The sequence below is a fragment of the Pimephales promelas genome, chromosome 25 (assembly GCF_988280905.1).
Source record: "Pimephales promelas chromosome 25, fPimPro1.hap1.1, whole genome shotgun sequence".
NCBI classification, from domain to species: Eukaryota; Metazoa; Chordata; class Actinopteri; order Cypriniformes; family Leuciscidae; genus Pimephales; species Pimephales promelas.
This window is the reverse complement of record NC_142793.1, coordinates 24,462,549-24,488,187: the sequence shown is the minus strand read 5'-3', so window position 1 is coordinate 24,488,187 and position 25,639 is coordinate 24,462,549. Positions and strand designations below refer to the sequence as shown.

General features: G+C 36.2%; 1 protein-coding gene across 3 annotated transcripts in view; it reads left to right on the top strand.

Moving 5' to 3' along the window:
* The window catches only part of mon2 (MON2 homolog, regulator of endosome-to-Golgi trafficking), a 38,394-nt gene extending 15,144 nt beyond the window's left edge, over positions 1–23,250 (top strand). Inside the window, exons 15-35 of one of the 3 annotated variants that reach the window (XM_039647951.2) lie at positions 228–340; positions 439–543; positions 1,586–1,666; positions 2,593–2,666; positions 2,817–2,907; positions 3,616–3,717; positions 5,741–5,851; positions 7,652–7,827; positions 7,958–8,120; positions 8,485–8,778; positions 9,861–10,059; positions 10,511–11,145; positions 12,678–12,821; positions 13,560–13,577; positions 16,574–16,702; positions 17,902–18,092; positions 18,180–18,240; positions 18,637–18,760; positions 19,544–19,751; positions 20,953–21,035; positions 22,573–23,250. In XM_039647951.2, the coding sequence (XP_039503885.2) occupies positions 228–340; positions 439–543; positions 1,586–1,666; positions 2,593–2,666; positions 2,817–2,907; positions 3,616–3,717; positions 5,741–5,851; positions 7,652–7,827; positions 7,958–8,120; positions 8,485–8,778; positions 9,861–10,059; positions 10,511–11,145; positions 12,678–12,821; positions 13,560–13,577; positions 16,574–16,702; positions 17,902–18,092; positions 18,180–18,240; positions 18,637–18,760; positions 19,544–19,751; positions 20,953–21,035; positions 22,573–22,736 (3,266 nt within the window). In that variant the 3' untranslated portion in view covers positions 22,737–23,250. Of the gene's footprint in view, positions 1–227; positions 341–438; positions 544–1,585; positions 1,667–2,592; positions 2,667–2,816; positions 2,908–3,615; positions 3,718–5,740; positions 5,852–7,651; positions 7,828–7,957; positions 8,121–8,484; positions 8,779–9,860; positions 10,060–10,510; positions 11,146–12,677; positions 12,822–13,559; positions 13,578–16,573; positions 16,703–17,901; positions 18,093–18,179; positions 18,241–18,636; positions 18,761–19,094; positions 19,190–19,543; positions 19,752–20,952; positions 21,036–22,572 lie in introns of those variants that run through there. The other 2 variants (XM_039647953.2, XM_089127932.1) reach the window with 2 other exon arrangements.
* The last annotated feature ends 2,389 nt before the right edge of the window (positions 23,251–25,639 follow it).

Sequence of the window (25,639 nt, the reverse complement as noted above, 5' to 3'; positions counted from 1 at the left end):
TAAAGTTCCCTTGACCTTTGCAATCAAAATATCCCCACATCATCACACACCATTCACCACACCTAGAGATCGGCATGGGGAACTTACCATAAGATCTTCTCTCAATACAAATCAAATTAGGCTAACTGAAATAAAACCATGTCAATCTCGCTAGCACTTCTGTTTGAGCTATTAGCTGCAAGCTTTAGGATGTTTGTGTATATAAATGTGTGTGTGTGTGTGTTTAGTGTATTCCATCCAGGGTCAGAGTGTGCAGATGGTCAGTCCGTCGAGTGAGTCGCACCAGCAGGTTGTAGCAGTCGGTCAGCCGCTCACCGCTCAGCCGCAGGGCACCGTTGTGGTAAATCACACGTTTATGTTTCTCACAGTTAAACTAAATGCTTTTCCATGAAAAAACTAAAACTCCTCTATCCTTCTGTGTGTGTGTGTGTGTGTCAGCTCACAGCGAAGAACATCCAGTGCATGCGGACGCTGCTGAATCTGGCTCACTGTCACGGCGTTTATCTGGGAACCTCATGGCAGCTGGTTTTAGCAACACTACAGGTACGAGTCTGACCAGTTATTAACCAATCACAAGCCAGAGAGCTGTGTGAGACCGAATACTGTTTGTTCATGTGACTTTTTTTTTGTATTTACACTGAATTTTGTGTTTTCCGACCGGAGATGTATAACCCGTGCGAAATATAAAATGTTTTCAAGCACATTGATTTTGAATGAAAATCGTTTATAGATCTAAACAAAAGTGAAGCAATAATTATTAGGATTATAATTTTACTGTTGTTTTTATAAATGTATTATTATTATTCATATATACATTTTTATTATTAAAAACATTATTATTATTAATGCAATGGTAATAGTATTTCTTTATTAGAAAATAAAGGGGGGGTCTTTGTGGGAATCTAATAATATAGTAATAATATAATATATTAAATTTTCATTCTCACTTTATTTATACTGTTTAGTTTTGAAGTTGTCTGTCAATTTGTCTTATTTATATTTTTGATTTATTTATTATATACTGAATGTATAATTTATTTAAATAATGTATATTATTAATTTATTCCTAAATACTGTTTCGCTTTAAAGTCATCTTTGTCTGTTTGTTTTGCTTATTTTCTTTATTTTGCATGTATTATTTCTTTACGTGAATTTCTTTATTATTTATAGTTTTAATTAATTAAATATATAATTTTTTGTATGTTTTATATTGATTTATTTTATTTATATATATATATAATCAGTAAAATACAATGCATTTTACAAATATAATATATAAACAGTAATGTACAATATATTTTACGAATTAATACAATATGATAAAATCTAATGTATTGGGCTTAACGTATGAAAACAAAGAAATTAAGACGGCAATATATTAGTATTGGAATTTTTATTTGTTTTGTAAAAGTAATATTTTTAATAAATGCATTTTTTTATTTTACAGGACAATATTAATGCAGTAGTACAATATTTCTTTATTCGAAAAATAAAGAGGGAGTTCAGGTTTTTCATCTTTTTTGCTAATGACATGCCTGATTGTATTCATATTCAATATTTATATTCATCCCCTCTTCCCTGTAAGCATCTGGTGTGGATTCTGGGCCTGAAACCGGCCGTTGGAGGAGTCCTGAAACCCGGTCGGGCCGTCGAGGGTCCCAGCACGGTAAATACACGCTTTCCACGGGTCCTTGAAAGTTTGTGAATCTGAAGAAAAAAATTCAAGGCCCTGGAAAGTTTTAGAAAATAAACATATATAGATACAGGTCCTTTAAAACGTGCTTGAATATATTTTGTGCAAGAAGTTTTTTTGAAAAAAATTAGGGCTGTGCAAAAATTAATTGTGATTAATCGCATCCAAAATAAAAGTCTGTGTTTACATAATATATTTGTGTGTGCTGTATATAATTATTTTGTATATATAAATACACACACATGCATGTATATATTTAGGAAAATGTGTTATTCATATATAAAATATTTATATTTATATAATATAGATTATGTATTTATTTATATATACAGAATTTAAGTGCAAATAATTCTTAAATATATACATGCATGCATAGGTATTTATATATACAAAATAATTATATACAGCACACACAAATATATTATGTAAACACAGACTTTTATTTTGGATGCGATTAATCGCAATTAATTTTTGCACAACCCTAAAAAAATCGTATTTCCTCCGGTCCGCTAATGTGTTATTTCGGCAACTCTTTGTGGCCTTGCTTGATTTGCGCTAGTTACACGTGTTTAGACGTTACGTCAAGTGTTTCCCGTGTAAGATAAGATAAGATGTACTTTATTCTCCCCAAAGAGAAATTTGTTTTGGACTCTGTCTCTTCCGCAGTTTTTACAAAAACAACACAAAGTACAAAATACTAAGAACAGACGTCTCAGAAATGCTCCTTTAAACAAGTCCAAAAATATTGGCATGTGACGCTACGTATTTCCACAGGCCAAATGTTTACATTCATGCGTTTAGCAGACGTTTTTACCCAAAAGAGCCAACAATATTAATAATAATATGCAATACTATGAAATGCCGAGTAAATGATTGAGTTTATTTCTTTTCTGTCGCAGGTTTTGACCACGGCGGTGATGACCGATCTACCCGTCATATCAAACATCCTTTCCAGACTCTTTGAAAGCTCACAGTAAGAACGTCACAATTGAAATAATGCATATAGTGCATGATGTCACTGATACTTCAAATCAAGTAACTTTTTAAAGAGTGCAATTGTCTTGATAAGTAGCGTTTCCATCCATAGATCAATTGTAGATTTAAATGGTGTGTGTGGTTGTAGATACCTGGACGACGTCTCTCTGCATCACCTGATAAACGCCCTGTGCTCTTTATCCATGGAGGCCATGGAAATGGCTTACGGAAACAACAAGGTGCGTCGTTTACCGGGCCTGATGGTCCTTCGGGTGTTGTGAGGCCGCAACGTACAGGGAAACTCGAAAAATAAGAATATGGTGCAAAAAATTCATTTATTTTCAGTAATTGAACTTAAATGGTGAAACTAATATTTTATATAGAGTCATTACATGCAAAGTGAGATATTTCAAGCCTCACCAGTGAACAAGTTTACCTGATCTCTGATCAAATTTATACATTTGTAGACATTTTAACAAGACATTAGTATCATTAAAATGAATAATGGAAGTTAAAAGTCGAACCCTGTCAACCCGTTAAAAGTCCAATGAACCATGACGATTGGGACAAGAACATTTAGATAATCTTATAAATATTTTATACTTTCAATAAAAAATGTAAAATGTGTTTTTATGCATATTTTGCCCGTTGCATTTACACTGTTCTGACCACTAGGGGTGCTAGATCTGGCTTCAGCTGTTTCAGTGTTCGCCTCGATCTGCACACCACTAGACATCTCAGGTTGAGCATTTAGTGCTCCTTTGGTCTCATTAGCACCAATCTCATCTGGGGATCACTTTGGGCTCATCCAATCCTGTAAAAGAAAGTGCAGGACAAAGGGAGAAAGAGAGCAACACATACACAAAACGTCTCAGGACGTTATGATGCTGAAGCTAACTGCAGATTAATTTCCTCATGTTTTATATCTCTCTGATCTCCTCGCTCAGGAGCCGTCTCTGTTTGCGGTGGCCAAACTGTTAGAGACCGGACTGGTGAATATGGACCGGATCGAGATTCTCTGGAGGCCTCTGACGGCTCATCTGCTGGAGGTGAGACCAGGGGCCAATCAAAACAATGCAGCTCGTCGTTTTGAAATTCAATACTGTTTAAGGCTTAAAGTTGCCTTTGACCATTTGTTTTGTATTTATTTTATTTTATTTATTATGTATATTAATTCATTTTAATTATATATTTATTAGGGCTGTGCAAAAATTAATTGCGATTAATCGCATCCAAAATAAAAGTCTGTGTTTACATAATATATTTGTGTGTGCTGTATATAATTATTTTGTATATATAAATACACACACATGCATGTATATATTTAAGAAAATGTGTTATTCATATATAAAATATTTATATTTATAAAATATAGATTATGTATTTATATATATATACAGAATTTAAGCGCAAATAATTTTTAAATAATACATGCATGCATAGGTAATTATATGCAAAATAATTATATACAGCACACACAAATATATTATGTAAACACAGACTTTTATTTTGGATGCGATTAATCGCAATTAATTTTTGCACAGCCCTAATATTTATATTTATACTAGGGCTGACAGTTAAACGCGTTATTAACGTTAACGCAAACCCATCTTAAAGGGATAGCTTACTTTGAAATTAATTTTTGGTATGTTTATATATCTTTGTTTCCACAGTAGTTTCAATTTTTATATTTTTAGGTCAAACCGTTCTTGTCTGTCAGTCATATAATGGAGGTCTATGGTCACCACCTGTCAGAAATCATTTTTACCTCTTGTATTATTTTTAGTTTTAAAGGTGTCTTTGTCCATTGGTTTTATTTATATTTTACACAATTTGGCCTTTTTTCCTCTTTGTACTTCAGCTCTAATCACTAATAAAATTGTTTCAGGGTCTCTAGATACTAATAATATTGCTGAAACAAATTTTACTAACATCAGCACAACTAATTACAGTAAATAACTGTTGTAACGAGATGGAAATGTTAATATTTGGCAGGCTGCTCTAAACTGTCTGCTCTTTACTGTCCTTGTCTGCTATACTCACACTTCTTCTGTAGTTTTATATATATCTATATATATACATATATATGTATATATATGCGCTAATGCACAATGTCCTCATGTTGTCTTATTCCGTCTTTTTCCCTTCTCTGTCTTTTGCTACATGTCTGTTTTGTAGAAGGTAAGTGCCAAACTTTCTTTTTAACTTCAGATATCCTTCTCTTTGAGTAATGACTCTCATTTTTTATAATCGGTCTGTCTGAAGTTGTGTTTTCAAATCCGCCTGCGTTTTGTTTCATTTCATGTTTTTGTTGTTGCGTTAATTAGATGTTTTTGTTTTCATTATGACCCAGATCACAGAACGGCTATTATTTTATATGATAATTATTTTCAGAATGTCATTTTACACAGGTCAAACTCGAAAAATGACAATATCGTGCAAAAGTTCATTTATTTCAGTAATTGAACTTAAAAGGTGAAACTAATATATTGTATAGACTCATTACATGCAAAGTGAGATATTTCAAGCCTTTATTGTGATGATTGAAACCCCACATTCAAAAGTAGAATATTGTGAAAAGGTTTTCATATCTGTAAGCCATAATCATCAACATTATAACAAATAAAGGCTTCAAATATATCACTTTGCATGTAATGAGTCTATATAATATATTAGTTTCACCTTAAATAAATTAACTTTTGCAACTTCAGAAAGTCAAAAGTAATAAAGTAGAAATAACAGAAGTTTAAATAAACGCTTGACGTTTTGCTCCATAGAGTTGACTTTCTGACTATGAGTCAAGATGGCCACATTATTTTGAAATTATTGCATCATCTGCTTTACATTCACAAAACACACTGATCTGTGATCTACACACTCCAAATCCAATAATCGTTTAAAAATATTTTTTTATAACTAATATCTATTGCTTTGCTATTTTTCCTGTGTTAATGATGTTATTTCACCCATGTTTGTGTTGTCATCCTCCATTTGCAATGATTTGATTTGCCTGTATTTCAGTAATGTGTGAATCTCTGATATATTGCATAATAAGATGAATTATCTTGTCAGGTGTGTCAGCATCCTAACACTCGTATGAGGGAATGGGGCGCAGAGGCCATTACCTCGCTAATCAAAGCTGGACTGTCCTACAAACACGAGCCGCCGCTGTCCCAAAACCAGGTGATTATTCAGTCACATCTTCCGCGTCCTCAGAGGAGGGGTGGCTATCGTGTGAATTTTAACGCTTTCGATTCTGCTTATCGATTCCAATAAGGTGAACACGGTGGCTGCGGGTACTTAAAAAGTATTAAAATGTCTTAAATTCACATTCGATGGGTCTTAAATACTTCTGCTCACATTACCGCTAAAATGTCTCCAGTCTGACGGACCCAATGTCCGTCAAATAACCAGCTAAGTAAGTATCGAATCGCGAGATTTGATTCTGATTTTATTACATAAACAGTGATTGATATTGATTCTGGTAGCGCTGTTGAGACTCGCCTGTCTCTGTGAGAGACTTTATAGTGAGAAATCAAAACAAACGAGCATATAACTCTCAGAAGAAACACACTGAGGTAAAAATTCACAATGTTGAGTTTTTTTACAGTATTTATAATATATGGTATAGTTAAGTAACATAACATGACGGGAGCTATTTTGCTGAATATTCTCACGATTGCAAAATGTAACATTGATTTTACTTCAATAAACAAGTATTTAATATTAAATTACTTCACATATATACGTTTGAAATATAATGTGTATTTCCATCACAGGTTTGGTCTTAAATTTAATTCAAAGTGGCATTAAAAAGTCTTAAATTGAATCTGTAGAAAAATAATAATAATAACTTGGATATCATTCACATTTTGTCTTATTGCAGAACATTTAATTGTATTTTTTGGCTGAACAACACTTACACAAGAAACTTTTGCCTGTGGTTCAAAAACACCATAGAAAAATACCCAACTTATATAAATATCAAGCATTATTAACACTCAGTAATTAAAAAAGAACAAATAATAAATTAGCAATCGCAAAAAATAGATGCAACTGAACAAAGATACGATTGAAATAAAGTGTTTCGAGATTTTCAGGTGTTCGGGTACAGAAACTGTAATCAAATGTAAAGTAACACTGCATTTTATAAATAAAAAAAGTTATTCAGTCAAGAACGAGTGAATTTTCTCTGATTAGTGTTATTATAGAGACGTCAGCAGAAATGTTGGTGCTGTCACTTTAAGAGCTGCACAATTAGGGTTGGGTATCGTTTGAATTTGAACGATTCTGATTCTGATTGCGATTCCTTGTTTCGATTCCGGTTCCTAACGATTCTCGATTCCGATTCTTTTAAGAGGCAGGGTCAAAAAAGTTTAGCTAACCTTGCTAACCAACGGCCTTTCAGAAGGAAATACTCCTAATGTAAAAATACTCCTTTTGTCACAAATTTTGCATTTTGCCGAGATTTCGTTATTTTTAGAAAAGTGAAGCCACACTTTGGACCGCCGACGTAAGCTACTAATGTTCGACTCACGCGGTTATGCCAACACTTCCGGTAGACGCTTCTTCGTTGGTGTTGTTCAGCGGTTTCTTCTTCCGCTCGGCGGACTGTGAATATCGAAACTAGGAATCGAAATTTTAACTTTTGAACGATTCCGGGAAAAACGAAAAGTTAGTCTCGGTTCCAATCGATACTCGATTCTCGATACCCAACCCTATGCACAATATAGTTACACACACCTTTAGCGATGAAAGCGTCTCGGGCTTGAATGGTTTAAAATCACATTTTCTGCGCATTAAATGTGTGTGTGCAGTCGTCTCTCGCTTTAATTGTTTAAAGTCACGTTGAAATAACGCTCACAAAGTAATCGATAAGAGGAATCTAAATGTTAATGTCAAACAAGTATCCGATTCCTGACCTCAAGTGTTTCTTCATAGTTTGATTTTGGTTATTGATTGGCCGACGCTTGTCCTCCTCAGCGTTTGCAGCTGCTGCTTCTGAACCCGCTGAAGGAGCTCTCCAACGTCCTTCACGCCGATATCCGACAGAAGCAGCTGGAGTGTGTGCTGCAGATCCTACAGAACCAGGGAGACAGTCTCGGACCGGGATGGCCTCTGGTACTGGGGGTCATCGGAGCGATCCGAAACGACCAGGGGTGAGGCACTTGCTGTGTGAATACGAACAAATCATGATTCGAAAAGGTTCAATGGTCCTGAGTAATATAGACACACTTTTAAAGTGTTGATCTGGGAGAGTCTCATTTGTACACATCTTTCATTCCACAGCGAATCCCTCATACGAACAGCGTTCCAGTGCCTGCAGTTGGTCGTGACCGACTTCCTACCCACAATGCCTTGCATGTGCCTCCAAATTGTGGTGGATGTAGCCGGCAGCTTTGGGCTCCAGAACCAGGAGTTGAACATCAGCCTGACGTCTATCGGCCTTCTGGTGAGGAGTAGCGCTAGTGTTGAGAGTAAAATCGGTAACATTTTACAATAAGGTTCGTTAGTTAACATGAACTAAGAATGAACATCTGATAATAAAAGGCTTTTTAACTCTTAAGAGTGCCATAGTCACCATAGAGCACCCTTCTTTAGATGCGCTCTCTCCTATTGGACTTTTTTACGAAGAATGGACAAATGGAAACGTCTTTAGACATGGAAAATTGATTTTACAATCGAACAATTTTCAATGAACACTTATGTCTCAAAAAAAAAAAATTCACAAATGTGACAGCCCTAATGTTAACTAATGAACCACATCGTTATGAGTAGACTGAGTATAAAATCTTCTCTTTCTCCACTTTGTGCAGTGGAATATCTCAGATTACTTCTTCCAAAGGGGAGAAGCCATTACAGAGGAGCTGGAAAAGGAGGAAGCGGTTCTCCTGAAACAGGCCCAGGATAAAGGAGAACCTCTGAACCGACCCTTCCACCCGGCACCGCCCTTCGACTGCCTGTGGTTGTGCCTCTATGCCAAACTGGGCGAGTTGTGCGTAGACCCACGGCCGGCTGTGAGGAAAAGCGCAGGGCAAACCATGTTCTCCACCATTGCTGCTCACGGGACGCTGCTGCAACCACCGACCTGGAACATTGTGGTTTGGAAGGTACTGGATCAGAACAAAATGAACTAGGGATGCACCGATATTAAATATTTTACAGATAACCGCTAATTCTTAGTATTTGAAAGGTTATAACTGATGTATTGACAGATAAAATCATCATAAAAGCTTGAAATTGACTTTGTTACATGTTAAATATGAATATTTTTCTTACACAAAGTCATCACTTCACTTCAGGAGGCCTTTTATTAAACCCTCAGAGCCGTGTGGAGCACTTTTATTATGGATAGATGCACTTTTATGATGGATATATGAACTTTTATGAAGGATAAATGCACTTTTATGATGGATAGACGCACTTTTATGATGGATAGATGAACTTTTATGATGGATAAATGCACTTTTATGATGGACAGATGCACTTTTATGATGGATAGATGCACTTTTATGATAGACAGATGCACTTTTATGATGGATAGATGCACTTTTATGATGGATATATGAACTTTTATGATGGATAAATGCACTTTTATGATGGATAGATGCTCTTATGATGGATAGATGAACTTTTATGATGGATCAATGCACTTTTATGATGGATAGAAGCACTTTTATGATGATAGATGCACTTTTATGATGGCTATATGAACTTTTATGATGGATAAATGCACTTTTATGATGGATGGATGCACTTTTATGATGGATAGATGCACTTTTATGATGGATAAATGCACTTTTATGATGGATAGATGCTCTTTTATGATGGATAGATTAACTTTTATGATGATAGATGCACTTTTATGATGGATAGATGCACTTTTATGATGGATAGATGCACTTTTATGATGGATAGATGCAATTTTATGATGGATAGATGCACTTTTATGATGGATAGATGCACTTTTATGGACTTCAAAACAGAAACTGGCCATTCATTTTTGGGTGAAATATCCCTTAAATATATCGGCCAAATTTTTTTTTCGGCCAAAACTATAACATTTTTAGTGAACGTACTGTATATCGGCCAATACCGATATGGTAATATATCATGCATGCGTCCCAAAAATGAACCCAATTGTATTGTAATTGTTGCTAATGATGGAAACCTCTGTAACGTTGCTCCACAGGTTCTCTTTCATCTGCTGAGCTGTGTAAGGAAGTCCTCCACTACGGCCGACAAGGAGAAGATCGAATCTGGGGGTGGAAATATCCTCATCCATCACTCGCGTGACACGGCAGAGAAGCAGTGGGCGGAAACGTGGGTTCTGACGCTCGCGGGCGTGGCTCGGATCTTCAACACCAGGAGATATCTGCTCCAGCAGCTGGGTAAGCACTGACAGATGTGCTTCTCAAAGGCAGATCTACACTCATCTGGATATATTTGAAAACAGCTACAGTCAAACCAAAATTTATCCAGACGCCTTCAACATTTCTCACATTATCACAGTTAATTCGATAGACCCGTTACATGCAAAGTGAGATATTTCAAGCCTTTATTTGTTATAATTTTGATGATTATTAGAATATTGTGAAAAGGTTTTCAAGCCATAATCAATAAAATTATAACAAATAAATGCTTGAAATATCTCACTTTGCATGTAATGAGTCTATACAATATATTAGTTTCACCTTTTAAGATGAATTACTGAAATAAATGAACTTTTGCACCATATTACATTTTTCAGAGTTTCATCTGTAGTGAGGAAATTAAGCTTTTTGAAAAAAAAAAAAAAAACCAGCACCAGATTAAAAGACGGATCTCTTGCTTTTTTTGCAGGTGACTTTTTCAAAGCTTGGGAAGTTCTTCTGGACCACATCCAGTCCGCCGCCCTCAGCAAGAACAATGAAGTTTCCCTCGCCGCCCTCAAGAGCTTCCAGGAGATCCTCCAGCTCGTCACGCCCATTAAAGACACGGATAAACCAGATGCTCTCGCGGCTATGGACGTTCCTTCTGTCCTTATGGAGTCTCTTCAAGGTTCTGGTCCAGGTAGACCCCTAATCCGATCCGATTCACTTGCAGAACGACTAGCCCAGCGCTACGGCGTGCAACCTTCGCTTCCGCCACCCGGAGAAGAGATCGACGACTCGGCTCTGTGGTGGTCGGCGTGGAACACTTGGTACCGGGTGGGAACCGAGTGCACGCGACCCCCTAGTGGTGGACCAGATAAACTAGTGTTCGTACCCAGCCAGCCTTTCCTGACGGCTCTAATACAGATTTTCCCAGCATTATACCAGCACATCGCAGGAGGGTTCAGCATGGAGGATCTCAAGAAGCTGGGGGTGATCCTGTACGGAGCCGTGTCGGTCCCCATAAGTTCAGACTCTTCGCCGTTCATCTTGCCCTCCTACACCGAGGCTGTGCTCACAAGCCTTCAAGAAGCAGTCCTGACCGCCCTCGATGTCCTACAGAAGGTACAACACTACTTAAAGGTGCAGTGTGTAATATTTAGCGGCATCTAGTGGTGAGGTTGTGAATTGCACCCTACAGAAGTTATGGAGGCCGACAGGAAGTGATGTCGTCGTCTGAGACAGCACAGAGTAGTCAGTTAAGCAATGAGGTTTCTTTACAAAGATAAAGAATTTAGGTTTACTTAATTATTCAGTAAAACTGTTATTGTGAATATTATTGTTTCTTTTTCATCATTGTGTCAGTGTTTTATTGGCTGACTTTAGCATCTTCTTTACACGAAGAACATAGTGACGAAACGCGTCCGTTCAGGGCCACCGTAGAAACATAGATGCACTTTTATGATGGATAGATGCGCTTTTATGATGGATAGATGCCCTTTTATGATGGATAGATAAACTTTTATGATGATAGATGTACTTTTATGATGGACAGATAAACTTTTATGATGATAGATGCACTTTTATGATGGATATATGCACTTTTATGATGATAGATGCACCTTTATGATGGATAGATGCACTTTTATGATGGATAGATGCACTTTTATGATGATAGATGCACTTTTATGATGGATAGATGCACTTTTACGATGGATAGATGCACTTTTATAATGGATAGATGCACTTTTATGGTGATAGATGCACTTTTATGATGGATAGATGCAATTTTATGATGATAGATACACTTTTATGATGGATAGATGCACTTTTATGATGTCAGATGCACTTTTATGATGGATAGATGCACTTTTATGATGATAGATGCACTTTTATGATGGATAGATGCACTTTTATGATGGACCGATGCACTTTTATGATGGATAGATGCACTTTTATGATGATAGATGCACTTTTATGATGGATAGATACACTTTTATGATGGACAGATGCACTTTTATGATGGATAGATGCACTTTTATGATGGATAGATGCACTTTTATGATGATAGATGCACTTTTATGATGATAGATGCACTTTTATGATAGATAGATGCACTTTTATGATGATAGATGCACTTTTATGATGGATAGATGCACTTTTATGATGTCAGATGCACTTTTATGATGGATGGATGCACTTTTATTATGGATAGATGCACTTTTATGATGGATAGATGCACTTTTATCATGGATAGATGCACTTTTTTGGGCCCCATTCACTCCCATTATAAAGCTTGGAAGTTTGGAGTTTCAGGACGAGTAAATTACGAGATAAATTTTGTTTTAGGTTGCATGAGGTTGTTTCACTCTTTGATGCCTCTGTTGTTTGGATATATTTGTGTTGTTAATGCAAGTACCACACAAGCACTATTTAGCCGTTTAATGACTAGAGAAATCATCCATTCAGTCCCATCCTTATTTTTCTCACCATTCAAATAAACCAAAAACTCTACAGACTTGATGAGCAAATGACTAACAGACTTCATGAAAATCATGCTTTTTTTTTTTTGATGGATTACACACTTGTTATATCAACTAGATCAGTTGATTGTGATTAAGACAGTGTCTTAATGAGATTGTATGTCATTGTTTCAGGCAATTTGTGTGGGTCCGGAGAATCTCCAGGTGATGTATCCCGCCATCTTTGAGCAGCTCCTGTTGTTCGTAGAGTTCTCCTGTAAACCTCCTCAGTACGGAAAGATGGAGACCAAACACGTGGCCAATGCCAAATACAACCAGGTGAGTCTCCCTCGATGGGCTTCACTTTTCAGCTGTTTTCAAGATGGTGCAATTGGTTTTGTTGGTCTTGATCGTTGTTTTATGACTCACCAAACATACATACACCCTTCATCATCATACAGCATTCATTTCCATGTCTGTTTCCCAATATGATGATGTATTAGATGATCTTTGTTTCTGCTCTGTGGCGTTTTGAATGCACACCTTGAAAGACGTCTTCACTTCTTTGTTTTTTTTTTTGTTTTCTTTTATATGAGGCTCTAGGATTGCAATATTTCACTTTTTTCACAACTATTTTGGGATTTTAGATACTTTCAGTGGCTTTGCATGCTGTGGTTTTATTTTATTTTAGTCATGTCTGAATACTTTGGACCACGTTGTTCCTTTTCAAAATAAACATTTTAAGCTTTAATAACACTAGGTTTTGGGTATACCAGCTAAAACTATAAACCGGAGAGAAATGTGAAATACTCAAATGCTTAAACCATCCTTACATCAAAAATAAGTTTTTGTGCGTCAAAAATGACATATTTGTGAGAATATTGTGATATCAATTTTACCTCAGGTTAAATACAAAGTATTTTTAAACATGACTCTCAAACCAAACGCTTGTTAGTTTTTGTTGTTGTTGTCATTGTCTAAAGTAGTTTCATTGTGCGGTTGTGATCAGCAGTGGTAGTAAACATTTGTCTGCTCTTCTCTTGTTCTGTTTTTGTACTTCATACGGATCCGCTTTAGATCCAACTGTTTGCACCGGTGAGTTCTTCCTCCCTTCCGCTGTCTTTATTTATATCTGCGTCTCTCGTCTGCTTTCTGCCTCGTGTTCTCTCCGGCTGCTCTTGGGCTCCATTTAACTGCTCTAAATGACAAACTTCGCTCTTTCATACTCATACGCCATTTCTCTGCTCATTTCCACCAGCCACATCTATTCATTCATCTCAAAACTGCCAAAATTAGGGATGCACGAAATATCGGCCAGCATTTCGGTATCGGCCGATACATGTTCATTTTTAATGTTATCGTCATCGGCCTGGTAAGAAAATTTGGCCGATATATTATAATAATGTATTATTCCCTTCAGCTGAGACACTTGTTGAGAACTGTTTATGTTTTTGAATTTCTTGAAATATGATTGAAATCTCTTCAAAAAATGAAAATCTGGTTCGGGACAACATGTGTCATATCGGCTATACAACACTATAATGAGAACATCATTATAATTGTGCGCTTGGGACATGGATTTAATTGTGAGACTTTTGTTTTTGTAATCAGGCTCTCAAAATTAGATAAAAATTTGGATTTTAGTTTATCGGCCGATATATCGGTTATCAACTTTCAAATATAAAGAATTATCGGTTATCGTATCGGCCAATATTTTCATATCGGTGCATCCCTAGCCAAAATAAACTACAATTTCAGTTATTTTATGGCATTTCATTAAACTGTCTGTTGAAAAGTTATGAAATTTATACTCTCTAGCGCCACCAATAGTTCATTTTTGTATAATTTTTAACTTTGAGTTATGTGGTCAAGAAACAGACCATGTTTGGAATAGCATATTATCACACTATTACTATTGTTGCAGAGTGTAGTATGTATAAATACATTTTTCTGTATGTAAAGAATACTACATTTATCAATATTGTACAGCACTACGTAACATCCAGTCTCCCATAATGCAATGTGCTTGACTTGACCTTCCATTTCCAGTGTTTTAATCATTTAAATTTTTAACGTCACCTTGACTGATATTTTACACAAGATATTATTAAACAGAAAATAAACATTTCGGTTTCCAACATAATAACTGGATTAAACTTTTATTATTAAACTAGCTTGCTAATGTGTTACGCAGTATATACTACACACTTTTCAGCAAGTAGTAAGCTATTATTAGCAAAATGTATTGCCTTATGTGTAGTTTAAAGCACATGGTGGTTTCAATTTTGTTAAACCTACGTACAAAAAGTGTAAAAGTTATTAATAGCCTTTTGATTTACCAATTTGCATGTAGCACATGGAGGTCGACCGATAGTGGTCGAAACCAATGGCATAGCAATTCAATTAGACGGCGCACATGTACAGTTTTTTGTATGTATAATCTTGCGCTTTATTTGCTTCTTTTTTTTAGAACACTTGATAGTTATCCAATCACAATAACAAAATATGTATTACACTGATGATAAAAAAAGAACTGAAATTGAATGTTTCTGATTGTGCCACCAGCAATTTCACACTGTGTTTTTGAGACTTTGGTTCACTGCAGTTTTAAGCAGGAAATACTCAGCAATGCTGTCCACTTATGAATTTACACATGGTTTGTCTTAAAGTGTATTAAAAACACCATATAGACACAAACAACATTAAAAGCTGGATTTTCACCACAGGGACTTTAATTGTTTATGCGTCCTCTCGACCTCGACTGCAAACCTACTGCTGTTCTTTCTCTACTAATACAGCATCAAGCCTACAAATTAATTACTTTACAATGATATGAGAGCATGTACGGTAGTGTACTGTATACATACCGCCAATGTCTGTTTTAAATCCGCATCTGAAGTGTCAAAACAAACTCCACAAGGCGTCAGTGAGTGTTTATTTCGCCTCTAGGGGCCGCTCTCGTACTGTAAAATGGCAACAGACTCTTCTCAGCAGCTTCAGCAACGGACGCAACCTGGGAAAACTTTTTTTTTTGCAGAAAACCGATTGTTCCAGTGCTGAATAATCGGCAAAACCGGTCAATCGGTCGACCTCTAGTATTTTCAAAACTCTTTGACTAAGTGACTTGAAACTATGTAGCTCTATCTACTGTTCAGAATGTATATAACAACCAAAAATATGAGAAAAAACAATAATTAAGCATTAACCATTTCATTTGAAAAATATAAAATGAAGATGTCAAATTTTTTTTTCAGGCTGCAAGTTTTCACCAAATTTAGTATCATTGTCACAATAAAGTCTTTTTATGCATATAAAGATGAAAGGATTAAATTTGAGAGCTCGACCGATATTGCCTTTTATAACCGATAATGCATGTTTATATTACCAATAGCCATACAGAAGCGATATGTATTATTTCAATTTTTGACTGTTATAACAGCACTGAACAAAACTGTTTTAACACTTATTTTCTATACTGTAATTTCTGTACTTTCACTGTCCCCTTGCATTCATTACAAAACACTTCTACATTAATACATATTAATGGACAATAAAGTGTCTCTTAAATAAAAGCTTAATTGGGACAGGACTTGATGGATCATCACTATCTATCAGTGAATCCGATAAAACAAAACTAATATGGAAAATTGCTTAAACATCAGGGAAAATATCGGTAAAACCGATTATCGGTTGATCAGTAATGCTCATATCAGCATCAGTGTGTTTCAGTGGTGTGTTTGGCCTGTACTTGCTGCTTTCCATTTAATATTGTGGAGCTTGTCGTCGAAATTTGACACAAATGTTATTAGTGTTGAAGTGGAAATCTGTAGGGGCTGTTTTTCCAGTCATTTAAGCTCAATCCTGTGGCTCATTTTACAGATATTGGGGATAAAAAATCAGATTTTAGTTTGAAGAAAGTCTTTATGTGTTGACAATAACACATAATTGTGTCTATTCACAACCCTTCTCTGATATTGTATTATTTTACAAGTATTCAGGTCTTTGAGGCTGATTTTGTTCTTTTAATAACGCATTGTGATATATTTAATCCACTGTCTTTATTTCATGTGTTTGTGTCTGTGTGTGTCCAGGCGGAGTGGGTGGCCTTAAACTATGTGCCGTTTGCAGAGCGATCGCTGGAGGTGCTGGTCGATCTGTATCATAAAACGGCCTGTCACAAAGCCGTTATCACTGAGAAAGTCCTGCAAAACATCATTAAGGTACTAAGCAAAAGAACATCACAGTTATAAAACTGACTGACCGCAGCAAATATATATTTAGGTTGGCTTATGATATGCAAATCATGCTGGAAATGTGTTAAATTATGTTAGCAACATGTTCGATCATGTTAGCAATGTGTTAAATCTTGCTAGAAACGTGCTACATCATGCTAACAACATGCTAAATCTTGTTAAAAACATGTTAATCATGGTTGCAAGATGTTAAATCATGCTAGCAACGTTTTAAATCGTGTGAGAAATGTGTTAAATCATGTTAGCAACATGGTAGTATTAGAATTATGAGATAATTTTTCATGGAAAAAAGTTTTTGCTCTGTTCGAAAAACGAAAAATTCTCGTAATTCTGAGATAATTAACTCGTTAATTCAGAAAAACAGAGCAAAATGGAAAAAATTTTCATTGAAAAAAGATTTTGCTCTGTTTTTCTGAATTAACGAGTTAATTATCTCAGAATTCTGAGATAATTAACTCGTTAATTCAGAAAAACAGCAAAATCTTTTTTCCATGAAAAAAACGAGTTAACTATCTCAGAATTACGAGAATTTTTCCGTGTCTCAAAACCCGAATTTCGAAATTCTGAGATAATTAACTCGTTAATTCAGAAAAACAGAGCTAAAACTTTTTTCCATGAGAAATTCTCGTAATTCTGAGATAATCAAGTCGTTAATTCAGAAAAACAGAGCGAAAACTTTTTTCAATGAAAAATTCTCGTAATTCTGAGATAATTAACTAGTTAATTCAGAAAAACAGAGCGAAAACTTTTTTCCATGAAAAATTCTCGTAATTCTGAGATAATCAAGTCGTTAATTCAGAAAAACAAAGCAAAAACTTTTTTTCCATGAAAAATTCTCGTAATTCTGAGATAATTAACTCGTTAATTCAGAAAAACAGAGCGAAAACTTTTTTTCCATGAAAAATTCTCGTAATTCTGAGATAATTAACTCGTTAATTCAGAAAAACAGAGCAAAATCTTTTTTTCAATGAAAAATTATCTCGTAATTCTGAGATAATTAACTCGTTAATTCAATTTTTTTCCTCAAGGGAATGCAATACGCTTCCTCCGTATGTGAATGAGTAGTTTCGCATATATTCATGCAACATGTGAGACCTTCTCAACAGCATCTAAAGGCCACCAGGCGTATGTGTGCACATTTAAAGCAGAAGCTTCCCTGTGTTTAGACTGTGAGGATTCCTCTGGGCCTGAAGTACGCCTGTCCCGCGGAGAGCATCTGGAAACTGGCCGTCTCTTCTCTGCTCAAAGTGCTCTCCATTGGACTCCCTGTTGCCCGGCAACAAGCATCCTCAGGCAAATTCGACACGATGTGGCCGGAGCTGGCGAACGCATTCGAGGACTTCCTGTTTACCAAAAGGTGTTCAATTTCTTTTCAACAGGATCTTGATATCATGGTATATTAAAGGCAAACAGAGCTTAATTCCTTTCCTCTCGTATTCCACAGCACACCTCCAGATAATCTGTCCATACAGGAGTTTCAGAGGAACGAAGCGATAGATGTGGAGGTAATTTCATCTGACTCTTATGAAACAAACATAAAAACACAGAAGAAGTGGAATGTGAGAATTATTGGTTATAAATGTCATTTTTAAAAAAAACATTGATTCATGATAGGCTGATATAACTGGACATTTTGTGATGATGATACAATTAATAATATTTAAGTAGTAAGCATATATTGTCTAAAATACAGTTAAATGCAGCAATTTTATGTGAACTGTCCCTTTAACAAAGGTAATGTTTGTTCTTTCCTCATATAAAAAAAAAATACAAAATATTTTCCTCATAAATCGATGGTTTAATTGAACTTGTAAGGGTTATTAAGGACAAATATCCTGCATCACTTTTGGCCGCTACAATGTACAAAAATAAATATATTACATGTTTTCTTTGTCCACTAGGTGGTGCAGTTGATCAGCACAGAGATTTTACCGTTTGCCAATTTCATACCCAAAGAGTTCGTAGGTCGTATCATGAGCATGCTCAACAGAGGGTCGATTCACTCCCAGTCTTCATCGTTCACAGGTACAGAGAATGAATCACCGTCTTCATCTGATTCACAATCTGTTAACTGTCAGATCCTGTCATTTACTCAATCAAAAGAAGATGTTAGGAAGAATGTTCATGCTGCTGTGGGTTTTGTTTTGTTTTTTGCATGCAAAAGCTGTCAAGATCATAAAAGCTTCATATGATAGTCTTGTGTGAGGGACAGAATGACATTAAAGGGGTCATGAACTGCTTTTTCTTACAATGCTATCAAGGTTTTCAATGTCGTAATTTAGAAATAATAAGCTATTTTCTGTCCTGTTTTTGACCCTCTCTTTCGAACACACGTTTTGATGGGCGTGTCGCATTCAAGACTTGGAAGTAAACGCCCACTGCTATGATTGGGTTACAGTTTTGCATATTAAAATAAGTAAGTACTTGAAGTTACCATAGTAATATTTGAGGAAGGATGACAATGAATGAATGTACCGTAGTTTGTCACACTGCCGTTATTCATAGTTCATCCTTTATGATAAAGTGAAAGACGTATACATTGTAATAAGCAGTGTTTTAAATAAAATTAAACGTTACTGATGACAAAACTGAAGCTTTTATTTAGGATTACAGTAAACAATATCAAAAGCAGCGTCTGCGATAATCCTTTTTTCTTGAGGGTACAATACACAAACAATACACTATTTTATAGTACAGTAAGCTCTTATATGTCAAAAGATCAAAGAAAAAATTGATGACCCCTTTAAAGTCGTTCGATAACTGGTACGAAGAGTATGAATGCACTAACTGTCCCTCTGTCCCGGTCAGAGGCTGAAATGGACATCCGTATGCGAGAGGAGTTCTCTAAAGTGTGTTTCGAGACGCTCCTGCAGTTCTCCTTCAGTAATAAGGTGTCGACGCCGCAGGAGGGCTACATCTCCCGTATGGCTCTGTCAGTGCTCCTACAACGGGCGCAAGACGTGCTCCGACGCTTCGTGGAGGACGAGAGACTCAGTGGACGCTGCCCGCTGCCCAGGTCAGCTCACGGGAACATACACATACACACGCCCTCCCCACCAAGAAACATTTTGCATAAAGAAAAAAATGAGGGATGCACGATATATCGGTATCTACCGATATATGTTCATTTGTGATGCTATCAACATGTGCATATCGGCTACGTAAAATTATTATGAGAACATCATAATTGTGTGTTTAGGACTTAATGTTTTTGTAATCAGGCTCTCAAAAATTCTATACATATTTGGATTTAGATTAATCGGCCAATTTATCGGTTATCGGCTTTCAAAAATATAAAGAATTATCGGTATGGGCCAAAATGTTCATATCGGTCATCTCTAAAAAAATTAATTGACTGAAAAGCGTTATACAAATAATAGTGAATTGAATGAAGAAAAGCTTATTTTTTAGGTTTCTACATTTATCGGTGAATCCAATATTGCAAAACTGATGCAAAATATCGGTAAAACCGATTATCGGTCGTTTTTAGGTTAATTGTTTTGGCATACAAGCATATTTTTCCTTCTCAAATTCCTGTAATAAAAAAACATTATTACAGTAAAATCTGAAAAAATAAAAACAATTATGAATATGAATAAAAATAATATTATCTAAATGTTTTTATTTGTTTTGCATTACAACGAGAATGATTTTTTGGCATTGATTTAATGAATAAATGTGCTTTATTGTCATGAAAATAATATCATAATGCACAAAAAAGAAAATCTAAAATTAGGCTTACATTTATTAATTGATTGATTGATTGATTTACTTTATTAATCCCCAGGGGGGAAATTTATACGTCACAGCAGCACATAAATACAATAAAAATAGAATAAAAACACAACAACAACAGGTCTTGTACTCAAATATCAATTTTTCAAAGCATTATGACTATGATTATATGTATATATGACCATTATCTGCATCATCTTATATAGCACTGATTGTAAAATCTAATTGCAGTTGGAAAAGAAGATTATTTAATGCAATGATTAAGATAATGCAAGATGATTATTTTCTCTCTTTGTCTTTTGGGATGATATGTACGTGGAAGCTTGAAAAAAGTCCCGATTACCCTTTTTATTTTTTATTCTGTGGCAGAAACAACCTCCAATAGAAATGTGCGCTGGACACACAACATTCGTTTTCACCAACTAAATTGCACAGGACTTGATTCTGTGTGTTCTCCACTATTTCTTTTTTTAATCCTCTAGGCAACAAGTGACTGAGATCATCTTTGTGTTAAAAGCCATCAGCACACTCATGGATTCCTTGAAAAAGACCCAACCAGAGAACGGTGAGACGGGATTATTTGAACTCAACCATGACGAACTTCTGCATTTGCATGAAACATAAACATGAAACATTGCAAAAGATTATATTCCTAGTGAGTTGCCTACCTAGACAGCATTATCAGGCATCATAGGCAGGGTTTGCCTTTAACTTCACACTGTGGCTAGTGGTTTTCCTAAATTACTTGCCATTTTCTCTGCTCACAATTCTGACATCAATACCATGGGGAGTGGGCTTGACATTAACACGAATCATTGAGAACTTTGTAAGTGTACAGACCATTTAATAAGAAGATACTTTATAAAATCCGTCCACTTAATAAAGTAGAAACAGTCGAACCACGAACGCCGTGCTACGTGAGCTGTGACTTGGAATCTCATATGAAAGAATGGGTAGTTAGTTACACATATATTTTAATTAACAGATATAATTCATGTATTTCCATGTAATTCGATTTCACGCATGTAATTCCGATCGATCAGCTCACTCAGCACGCCGTTCGTGGTTCGACTGGTCGAGACTGTTTCCCAAGATGGCTCGAAGTGGACGGTCTTTATAAAGTATCTTCTTAATAAACGGTCTGTACACTTACAAAGTTCTCAATGCTTCGTTTTGCATGTATGGAGCCTCATTTTGTTACTGCGTTAGTGTGGGGCTATATATGGTATAAACTAGCGATTTCTTTTTACTTAGTCAATGCCCCCATCACTAGCATTATACGCTAAACAGTTTTTAGAGATTAAACTCTTTACATTCGATTATCATGAAAACAAATCTCAGAGAACGATTGACTAGGTACCGATGTTTTATTAGACCAAAGGTTCATTGTTCGCCAGAGTTCTCCTTTAACATTCGATTATCTTGAAAACAAAACTCAGAGAACGGTCGACACGGTACCAATGTGTTGTTAGACCAAAGGTTCGTTTTGCGCCGGAGTTCTCCTTTAATCAGGGTTCCCACGGGTCCTTCAAATCATTGAAAGTTTGTGAATCTGAAAAACAAAATTCAAGGCCCTGGAAAGTTTTTGAAAATAGATACAGGTCCTTGAAAGTGCTTGAAGAGCTTTTCTAGAAAAAAAAATCCCTAATGTGTTATTTCGCCAACACTTCGGGACACTTGAATATTAGCATGCTTGATTTACGTCAGTAGCTCATATTTACGCATTACATTAAGTGTTTCCTGTGTGAGGTGCTTATACGTTGCCATGACGTTCACAAAACGACTACGATGGTACCTTAACGTTTCACAAACACACCGTGAAACATTGCAAAAATAGGCTGAGACCACTGAAACATGATGCCTTGAAAATGCAAGTTTCAAGATATTTGGAATATTTTATAATTTATTTGATCTACACTATGTTGTCCCCACATTAAGTCCTTGAATTTGAGGGTTTTGGACCTGGAAAGTCCTTGAATGGTCCTTGAATTTGAAGTTAACCGAGGTGTGGGAACCCTGTTTAATGTGAAGCCCTGAACACAGGCAAGCTCTTAAGTTTTTCATCTTTGTTTGTGCTCATCTCTTCCTCTTCCGGGCGTCAGTGGATGGGAACGTGTGGGCTCAGGTGATCGCGCTGTACCCGACGTTGGTGGAGTGCATCACGTGCTCGTCTCCTGAAGTGAGCTCCGCCCTCAGAGACGCCCTCGGGCCCTTCAAAGACTTCATGCAACCGCCCGTCTCCAAAGTGCAGAACGGCGAATCGTGACTGAACGTTTTTATTCCACCGCGAACATGAATGTGACTGTTTCATACACCACGCGCGAGGACTCCATCGTCATGGCAACTGTTGATTGACAGCTCCAAATCCCATCATTCTAAGCTTCTTCTAATACGAGCTGACGGTAGACTCTGATTGGCCGACTTTAACGATGTATTAACTGCTACGGTAAATTTGCAGTGTTTGTTGTTTTTATGGGTTTTCTGGTTTTTCCTCCTCCCTTAATGTACAGTGTTTGGTGATAGTGTTAAAGATGTAATTAAAGATAACGTATTTGGATTAAAAAAATCGAATCCAGAAAAAAAAAAATCGTTTAAATGAGAGAGCGGAAACATCGTAATAAATACATGAAGGATGGTCCTTTTTTTTTGTGACATTTTCTCAACAGCAATGAATTTTATGCAAGATGTTACTGTAACATTCCATGTCATCCTTAGCCGCATTGAGAAGGGTTGAACCCGGTGTGTGTACAATAATAAATGGTACAGTTCTATGAACATCAGACGTGTCGCTCATCTGGTTATTCATTAATATTTTACTTCCTGTAGGAAGTTTACGTTCCAGCACCGGCCCTGTTTGCCTCGCCAGACTGCATCTAACACCACTTCAAACTGTGTAATGCATGCTTGCAGCTTATGATATCATATTAATTCAGAATATTTGAGCGTTGACAATTTTATTTCCCCACAAAACAGTTTAAAAGAAGGCAAAAACTGATCAAAAAACTCCTCAATTTCCCATTTACATTTTACCTAAAATCTTAATCCTGAAAAAACAATCACTTGCATTTGATTTACAGCCAAAAACAAACAAACAATTGGATTTTCATTCAAATTGTCTTCACTTTTAAGTTAACGGCATGGTTTTAATATTTTTGGAGGAAGCCATTTTGCCTCAGTACGACTGAAACGCTGGATTGACCAATCTCTCTCTATATATAACACTGAAACATACACATACATACATATATATATATATATATATATATATAAATAAATAAATAAAATAAAAAATATTTTCTGCAGTATATTTGATGTACATTCAAACTTCCATAACTTTTTCATACTTAAACTTTATAGAAGACATTCAGCAGATTATTGCTGAAAATGTACGTCTATATTACAAAGCATTTTTGAATTACAACCTTTTAAGTTTAGATGGTCCTTTTCATGTCTTTTATTAGAAAGGGTGGTGACAGATAAATGATTATTTCTCAGTACTTCTTTACAGTAAGTTTTTTTTTATTATTATTGCTTAAAGAAACATACAAAATACCAAGCAAACCTCAAAAAGACAAATCTTATTACATTTCAAAAAAGTCCAAATAGCAGGAAACAGTAAACACCATAAACCTAAAGAACAAATGGAATTCAATAATCAATATAATATTACCCAAGGGGGTTATCAGCAAAAAAAATACCCTTAGAACATTAAATAATTTAAGGGATGCGATTTATGAGATCTTTACAGTAAGTGAGCGTCAATCCAAAAAAAAAAAAAAATCAACTCATTCAAAATCACGTGTTCAAAGTCTCGTGTGAAGTCAGGACTGCGCCATTGGCTGAAGAATGCCTGAGGCGTGGCCACTTTTGGGGGTGTGTGTGTCGTGGGCGGTGTCCCTCTGACACCCCATTGGCTGCGCTCCCAGCCAATGACGGAGCAGCTGAAGGGAGTGTAGCCCGCTCACGAGACGAGTACTACGACCATTCAGCTCGGAATCTTCGCGCGCTCTGGAACGTTCAGCGCGAATTCTTGGAATTCTTTTTAAACGGATTCGAATTCTCTGCGTTCTACTGGTCATGAAAGCGATTTATCCGTGCACTGGCTGAGGTAGTAGTTTGTGCTGTTGGTTGGGATGTGACATTGCCCGTTATGGAGATGACTGCGCAAGCTACTCCCTTGCCAGTGCTGGTTACACTCTTCCCAAGCTGGAATGCGCTTTAGGATCCAAATCGTCTGGGGGGGAAATATGTTTTTTATGTGAAATGTGTGTGATGTAGTCATAGTTGTGTGCATGTTAAAATTGTTCTGAGAGTTGTAAACGTGTGCTCCATGGTAAGTCTAATTTAAATTCAATAAATGTGTATTTTATGAAACACACTGCTGTCGTAAGTGTCTTTTTTGCTTCTATTAATCTGTGTGTGTTTTTTTTTTAAAATCTGGTCTTTTTGCAACTGAGTTATGAATTAATGCGGATTGGCCATATGCCCCAGTTTTCTTCAGTTTTTTTTTTTTGTCGAGCACAGCAGAAAAGCAGGTATTACCCTCGGGAACACGACGGGTTGGGTTATTCATTTTAATAGATGCTTGATTTTGCCCTTGGGATGGCTAATACATGTAGGTCGTACTCTACTGTTGCTATGAAGAGAGCTGTGACGTGGCTTTTTCTGCCCACTACCGTAGAATCATCGATCTTGACGTCACGTGGTACCGACCGACACCTGGATGGTTTGCACTACTCAACCTGAGCACGTGCGTCTAGTAGTGTCCATGGGTTAATAATTGAATCCTTGTAATAAAAAACAGTTCAGTCAAGGTAACATGTGGTGTGTTGAATGATGTGCACTGGTGTCAAGAAAGGGTTATCCTCATTTAACCCTCCGTTGAACTATAACTTAGAAATATGACTATGGGGGGTATATTTGCACATGCGTTATCTTGATCTGAATCCTATTACAGTTTTGTCCCAAAAAAGAGCAAGTACTTATATATCATCAACACGTGTAGGCTAAAGTGATATTGATAAACACTCAACTGAACATTAACATCGCATGTTTATTAACTGGAACTGCGCAAATTGTTAATGAATCTGTGTATCTGACTCTTGATCTGGTGCATGTGGTCCGGTCGCAGTTAACTGGGTTTATTGCGGAAGTACATGATTAGTGTTG